At 50.1% G+C, this 7,930-nt stretch overlaps 1 protein-coding gene across 1 annotated transcript; it reads right to left on the reverse strand.

Moving 5' to 3' along the window:
* ECH1 (enoyl-CoA hydratase 1) lies at positions 1-7,286 on the reverse strand. The gene is made up of 9 exons (XM_056847597.1): positions 7,127-7,286; positions 5,899-5,987; positions 5,026-5,150; positions 4,890-4,938; positions 3,524-3,588; positions 3,150-3,220; positions 2,710-2,781; positions 1,637-1,787; positions 1-105 (listed from the first exon to the last, which is right to left on the reverse strand). Exons 1-9 carry the CDS (start codon positions 7,261-7,263, stop codon positions 1-3), a joined length of 864 nt encoding a protein of 287 aa, XP_056703575.1. The 5' UTR covers positions 7,264-7,286.
* Positions 7,287-7,930: the final 644 nt, after the last annotated feature.

Here is a 7,930-nt window from a genome sequence, read left to right on the forward strand (position 1 = left end):
CTACAACTTGGAGTACACAACCTCCTTGGTAGTTTTCTTCTCCATGACGGCTTGAGCTGACTTGAGGATGTCCTCCGTCTGCAGCATGCTCATGTTCCAGGTGGCCTGGGGGACACAACAAGGCCAGACTCTTGAGCCACTGCCCAGAAACAAAGGTCTGCCAAAGCTTCTTGAGGGCAGCTGCCACAGAGAGGGCCTCTCACCTAGGGAATGACATCCCCTCAGCCCCTGGGGTATCTACCTGGCACCTGATCTCATTCTGCCTGGGCACCAGGCCAATACGTATCTGTGGATCAGAGAACTAGAATGATTTCAGGGGTTTTCCTAGGCTGACTGGGTCACAGGGTAGATCCCCCGTCACTCGGCCTCCTGATTATCTACAGCAGCTGGCCAAAGGCCACCAAGATTCTCAAGGCATAAAGGAGGTAACCTGCCCCCCTTCCCCTCCAGATTCTGGCAGTGGGAGGGACCATCTTTTCAACATGGAGGCTGTGCTTCCAAAATCCTCAACATCCAACAGGAAGACTAAACCTCACCGTTTCAGCCAATCCTTCTAAGCTGCCGACTCTGGCACACAGTGCATAATTTCTGAGTTACATGAAGGAGCTCCCCATACCAACTGGGGTACCATGGGATACCACAGCCTCTAATTTGTCCTAAACCAGACCCCACACAAAAAATTCCGAAGATCCGGAACTTTCAGGTTTTGAGTGGAACAATTTTGTCCCAATTTTGCTGTGCCCACAACATTAAAGGTTTGCTTTTTTCCCTGTCTGCTGTGTTGTCCACTTTGGCAAGAAAACAAAGACCCCAAAAATCCACACGCGCTCATTTTTAAAAAAGAGTTAAGTTCTTAGCCCTGATGACAACCCACGCACACAGACACAAGTAGTACTCGCAGTTCCTGCTGAGAAAAACAATGGGAACCAAGAGAGGTCAAGCAGAAGGGGAAGTGACCCCCCCACCCAATAAACCTGAGCAGCTTCCAGTTTCTATTCAGCTTGATATGTCATGGGGTTTGTGGTGTAAAGACAACAGGATCGTCTCCCTCAGCCAAGCCCTCCCCCCTGCAAGAAACCACTGGCGGAAGGACAGCGAGGCGGGGCCTTTCCCTACGCTTAGCCATTGCCTTTCCCTACGCTTAGCCACTGGCAGGAGCCAAGACAGGCCCCTGCAGCCAGTGCTGTGGCTTCCTGGGCCACAGCCCTGGCTGCAGAGGCCTGGCTTGGCCCCTGCCAGTGGCTAAGCGTAGGGAAAGGCAATGGATGGCTTGGGGGGGGGGCAAATTTCGTTAACTGGCCCTATGCAGCGACTACCCATTTAGCAGCGCAGAAGGCCAAACAGAGCACCTCTTGCGTGTTCTGCAAAGATCTAACTCTGGCAGGAGAAGGAGTGAATTTTCCCCTAATTGTGAAAGAAAGAAGGGTGAAACAGGAGGGTGACTTTTTAAGGAGAACTTTTGAAGTGGAACCCACCCCGCCCAGGATCGCCTGCTCTTGTCTGGCAGTGGCATTCTTGGATTTCAAGCCAAGAACCGTCCTTCACAGCCCGGGGCCTCAAGGTCCCTTACCTGCAGACAACAGGCACTGGACCCAGGTGCGAAGTCCACACTCCGCCCTGCTTACCATTCACTCACCATGTATTTCAGGCCTTCAGGCACTGAGTGATCCCTGGAGTAGAGAAGGTTGATTTTGGTGCCTTGTACGGCCACCGGGCTCTTGGAGGCGATCTCGACAGCCAAGTCGAAGGCGCTCTGCATCATGGTTTCCTTGTCTTGGAATACGCGGCTTGGAAAAGGCAGAGATGCCTGAGTGAGGCCAGGATGCTCCCGTCATTAGAATCATAGAGTTGGAAGGGACCATCTGGATCATCTAGTCCAGCCCTCTACACAATGTAGGAAATTCACAACTACCTCTCCCCCACACCCCCAGCAACCCCTACTCCATGCCCAAAAGATGGCCCAAAAAACCCCTCCAGGATCTCTGGCCAAACTGCCCTGGAGGGAAATTGCTTCCTGACCTCCAAGTGGCAATCAGCATTACCCTGGGCATGCAAGAAAGGGCCACGAGAGCCAAACACTGAAGCAACCCTTCCTACCCTCTCATGATCTAAGTTTCTCACTTCTACACTTTCATCTTGAGCCAGAATTGGAGTTTTATTTTCTCTCCCTAAGTTTAAAAAGCCCTGATACTTGTAGCCTTCCCTCACAGGGAAAACGTTTCAACCCCCTTGATTTTAATTGCCCTTCATTTTTCTCAGCTCTGCAGTATCTTCTTTTGAAATGCTGCCAATCAAACTCTACGGTCTGAATGTGGCTATATCATAGATTTATATTCCGGCTATACATTTTTAACCTGACCTCACTCCAAGGAGTTTAAAGCAGGATACATGGTTCTCCCTTCCCCATTTTTCCCTCATAAGAACTCTGCGAGGTAGGTTAGGCTGTAAGAGAATGACTGGCCTAAAGTTACCAAGTGAGTTGCATGGGTGAGCATGGATTTGAATTTGTGAATCTCAAGGCCTAGTAATATTCTAACCACTATGCCACGCAGGCATTATGATCTTGGATGTTCTCTTCACAACTGGTTTCCTAATAACCGCTAACACCGCATTAGCTTGCTCTGCCCCTGCAGCAGCTGGAAGGGGAGGGATTGCAGAGGAGGAATTGCCATTAGAGAACACACAGGTGCGCAGAAACAACACATGTACCCGACAAGGCCGCAGCTCTGTGCTTCCGGAGCCATTAGCTTCCGGGCTGTGAAAGCCAGTTCGTTCACCAGGCTGGAAAGAGAAGCAAAAGGACAGTTACTGGCTCAGGCCCACAGCTCAGAAATGGGCCTGCAGCCTCCTCTGCAGACAGAGAAATCAGCCTGCCCAATAAAGCATCCTTCTTGGGCTTTGGAGCCCTTTGGGTCTTTCACCACAAGCACACAGGGTTGATTTCCCACAATCCCTTGCAGCACAACTCACAGGAGACCTCCCCCTGCCCAAAGTGGGCCCAATGTCCAATTTTCACACGCTGAGCACAGAACTCGGTCAGCACAGCTGCTCCTCAGAGCCAGGAAAAGCTGCAAGTCCACCCGCCCCTGGCAATTTTCAGGAGAAGGAAGGAAAGGGGCAGAAGAGATGAAACTGAGCCCGGCCCTCACCTCCGGTTCCCAATGACGTGAGGCAAGCGCTGTAAAGCACCAACATCAGCTGCAAGCCCGATGTCCACCTCCTGGAAGAAAAGAGGAAACGCACTCAGGTGTCACACGGCTCCATCGCCACGTCGAGCCGTGCTTGTGTTCCACTGCAGAACTCAAGGAGGCTTGCAAAGGAAACCCGGGTGGTCTCCCTCCCATCTAGGTGCTGACTGGCCCCAAATCCGCTTGGCTTCTGCAAAGCAGCTGCCTCGGAGGGCCCTCCAGCTGTTCCCTGGGACTGGTACAGAGCAAGTCAGAGCCAGGTGAACAGGAATGTGAGAGCCCGTGCCTGGCTTGGGGGGGGGGGCTTGCACAGCTGCAGAAGAAGGGTCTCGCACCTTCACCTGGAACCAAGCATCCTGGGTACAGTAGCGGATGTCACAGGCTGTGATGAGGTTCACACCTAGAGAGGCAACAGAACTGGCAGGAGTAGGTTTTTCTTTGCATTCCCGTACCAAGGGTAGATGCCATGATGTACCCAGTACCAAGGGTATATGCCATGATGTACGGGAGTGCAAATTATAGTCCTGGGAGCAAAGTCTGACTCCCTGAAATCCTCATCCTCCATTAAAATAAAACAGACAGGGCAAGGTTCTGCACTTATGAAGGTATGTCCCCAAATGCACGTTCTATGCCTGCAGAAATCTCAGAAGCCAAGAGAACAGCAAAGCGAGATTTCCAGTGATGGCTGCGTGGTCAGAAAGGCTGTGGACCCCTGATCTACCCAGAATCTGGACTGGAACAGAGTATGCAGTTCTGCTCCTATCCCTGACCCAGGAGTATTAAAAAGAGTGTTGAGGTCATATATTTGTAATGTGAAGATTTAGAATTATTTGTAGAATTTTTAACCTTTAGAATTATTTTTTAGAAAATGTGCCAATGCTGCCCCCTGCAGTTGGACAACTTTCTTCATGACAATGGCAGGGGGGGGAGGGACAGAGTGAGCGAGCTGCAGCCTCTGCAAACTGTAGGAGCCAGTTGCTGGCAGAGTGTGTGAAGTACGCAGAGAAGCGTCAGAATCACTGATTAAAGATAAAGTTGCTCTTCACTGAGGGGAGCTACATTTCAGATAGGAAAGCTGACAGACAGGAGCCTCTGGCTGTCAAACTAGCTAAGAAGGGAGCGAAAGGGTAGAATGACTTCCGAGAAGAAGCAGGAAATTAGATTCCTAAGCATATCAGTCAAAGGACAGACAAGAGGTTTGAAAAGGGTGGAAAGGTCTCTAGCCTTACAGCCCTAACTAGCTGACCACTTGCCTGCCCCCTGGTGGGTCTTCTCAATTCCTTTGTATGCTAGACATTGCTACTTCCAACCCCAGTGAGGGGCAGGTGTTTGTACTTAAAAGGAAAGGCAAGGGAAGCGAGAGAACAGAGAGGGAACTCAGCTCAAGACTCCAGCTGGTTGAAAAGGGGAATCTTTCAAAACGGCTTGAGAAGTCCAGCTCTATTACACAGAGAGACTGGCAGGGTAGGAGGGGTTGGAGAGAAAGACCCCTTCTCCTCTCCCCCTCCAGACCTCTTTGTCTTCCTCTGTCTCACCTAACTGAGGTGTTTAAGAGAGGGAAGGGAAGGGGCAGCTCTGGTCAAGGATTCCCTGATGATGATCCCCAAAATACAAACACACAAACCTATTGTAGTGTGTGGGGGGATTCTGAAGGAACATCGAGCTACTAGCTCAGCCACATGTGAGTTCTGTGATGCTCACCTCCTCCGATGCAGGCTCCGTGGATGGCAGCAATGACGGGCTTTGGGCACTACAAGGGCAGAGAATAAATCAGCCACGGATCCAGCCAGTTCCTGGGCAAGGTAACCCCCGAGCACTGCCCCCCCCCCCCGCTCACCTTCTCCAGCACCGTGAAGGTCTCTTGATACTCCCGGATCTTCTTGCGAAGGTTCCAGGCCTTCCGGGCCGTGTCGTCCCCTTCCACCGTCATGAACACGCTGCCCATTTCCACCAGGTCAATACCTGCAACATGGGGGGGGGGTGTCAGAGGAAGGGAGAATTCAGAACAACCTTCGACAACAATGAAAAAAGTTTTTTAAAGCCACACTCTCCCTTCTAAACACTTTAGGCCAGAGAACTGTGAGCTCTGTTCTTTATCGGCTCAAGATACAAGAGGGCAGAGAAATTTCCTAACGTCAAAGAGGTTCCGATGGCAGTTTGGGGGAGTTTTGGTCCCTACAGAGCCAGCATGGTGTAGTGGTTATGAGTGGTGGTTTGGAGCGGTGGACTCTAATCTGGAGAACCGGGTTTGATTCCCCACTCCTCCACGAGCGGCAGATGCTAATCTGGTGAACTGGGTTGGTTTCCGCACTTCTACACATGAAGCCAGCTGGAGGACGTTGGCCTAGTCACAGCTCTCTTAGAGCTCTCTCAGCCCCACCCACCTCACAGGATGTCTGTTGTGGGGAGGGGAAGGGAAGGTGATTGTAAGCCAGTTTGATTCTTCCTTAAGTGGCAGAGAAAGTCGGCATATAAAAAAACAACTCTTCTTCTTCTTCTATAGGTCACAAGGGGGGGAAATGAAATCAAGAACATAAGTTTGACTCCTATCATGTCTGGAGGATGGAACTTCCTGGACTAGCTCCAAGATTTCTTGCCAGAGGCGCTACTTCCTACAAGGACCAAATTCTTGAAGACAACACAGGGTCTTATTGATACAGAGGAGGAAAGAGGCGCATCCTTCTAGTCCTCAGTGTCTCTCTCCACCTACCTGCAGTGAACATTTTCCCAGCACCAGATATGACCACGGCATGACATTCCGAGTCTTGAGCGATCTTGTTGAAGCACTCGACCATCTCCCTAGGGCGAGAAAGAAAAGAAAAAAGCAGACATGTTTGAACTTTGGCAGCCCACTGCAACTAGTTTGGGTGGCTTCAAAAGAGGAAATTCACAGAGGAAAGACTTATCACACACCCACACACAAAGCTGCCTTATCCTGGATCTAGACCACTGGTCCATCAAGGTCAGTATTGTCTACTCTGACTGGCAGCAGCTCTCCAGGGTCTCAGGAAGATGTCTTTCGCATCACCTACTACCTGGTCTAATGCAGCCGGCCACTTTCTCTTCCAGCAGCTCCCAAATATGGAGCAGAAGCTTGAAGGAGGGGAGAAGCCTCACTGTAATAACGTAATTTCCAGATGTTTCTTTGAGTGTCTTCCCTGACAAGTCTCATCTAACACCGCATCTTACAGAGAAGTTATCAGTTGCTCAGTTGGGGAGTGGGGGCAGGGGGAATAGAGCATTGCCATGCTGTTCCAGCTGGCCCTGTCTCATCTGCTGGGGCAACAACCGCCCTGGCCAGAAGGTGAACTCCATTTTTATCTAGGTTTGAGTCAAGTAGCACCTTAGAGACCAACAAGATTTTGGGGGCATAAGCTTTTGAGAGTCAAAGCTCCCTTTGTATCTAATGAAGGGAGCGTTGACTCTCGAAAGCTCATGCCCTGAAAATCTTGTTGGTCTCTAAGGTACTACCGGACACAAATTTAGTTGTCCTACTGCAGACCAACCCTCTGAAACTATCCATTTTTACCTTCTTCTATACCCCCAAGCCTACCTATGATATGCTTTTCGAAGTTCCAAAGGGACAAGGAAAGAAGGGTGCCTCGCCCCTCCAGAACCCCCCCCCACGAGCTTTCTGGGAGCAGCTGGCCAGCCAAGGCTAGAAATAGCATGCAGGAAACAGTCTTTTCCAGCCAGACTGATATGCCACTCTTTGCACCAATGCCCAAAGGAATGCCTTCTATGCCCGGGGCAGGCTCACAGCTACGTAGACTCCAATCCCATGGGAATTGGCATGAGGGCAAGCTCAGAGCATTTGCAAGCTTTAAAGGTAGAAATGCCAGGCTATTCCACTGCCCACCCCCACCCCTAAATAATCACACAAAGGCTGAAGGACTACTCCCTTTTCTGACTGAGGAGCTGCCTCCTGTTCTCATCACCTCCAGAAGGCGCTGTTCATGGCATTCCTTTTCTCCGGCCGGTTGAGTTCCACGTGCAACACCTTCTCTCGCACTCGCTCCACCTTCAGGGTCTCATAGCTGCCCAGGGCATCCTGTTTTTTCAGCTCTGCCGACATCGGCCTTGAGCTGAGACCGGGAGCACGATAAACAGAGAGTCCTGAGAGCAGACAGACAATGCTGATGAAGACAGCTGGGTCAGACCGGCGGTCCACCTAGTCCAGCGTCCTGCCTCACACAGTGGCCAACCAGTTCTCCTGGAGGTCTAACCACAGGGCATAGAGGCTAAGGCCTTCCCCTGATATTGCCTCTGGGCCCTGGTAATCAGAGGTTGACTGCCTCTGAACATGGAGGTTCCCTTTAGTCACCAGGCCAAGTAGCCACTGATAAACGTCTGATAGACCCTGTAGGGCCGGGGTGTTGAACTCATTTGTTAGGAGGGCCGGATATTACATAAATGTCACTTGGTTGGGCCGGACCATGTGTAAATAAATAAATAAATAAATGCCATAAAATGTAATGCCAGATACTGGAGATACAAACTTTATAAAAGACACAGGCAGTCAGTTAATGTTAATGTTTTTTACTTAAAAAACAAGATTACAACAATAACATTCTTACAGCATTTTCTTTTACTTAACAGTCTTATTGTGTTAAGTATGCTTGTATTTTAAGTAAAAAATAATATCATTAATTGACTTAATTGAGTCTTTTGTAAACTTTGTATCTAGTCCCTGGCATTAATTTTTTTAAATTTTTTAAATGGGGTGGTGGTGCCTGGCTTCG

The sequence above is a fragment of the Euleptes europaea genome, chromosome 3 (assembly GCF_029931775.1).
Source record: "Euleptes europaea isolate rEulEur1 chromosome 3, rEulEur1.hap1, whole genome shotgun sequence".
Taxonomy (NCBI): domain Eukaryota; kingdom Metazoa; phylum Chordata; class Lepidosauria; order Squamata; family Sphaerodactylidae; genus Euleptes; species Euleptes europaea.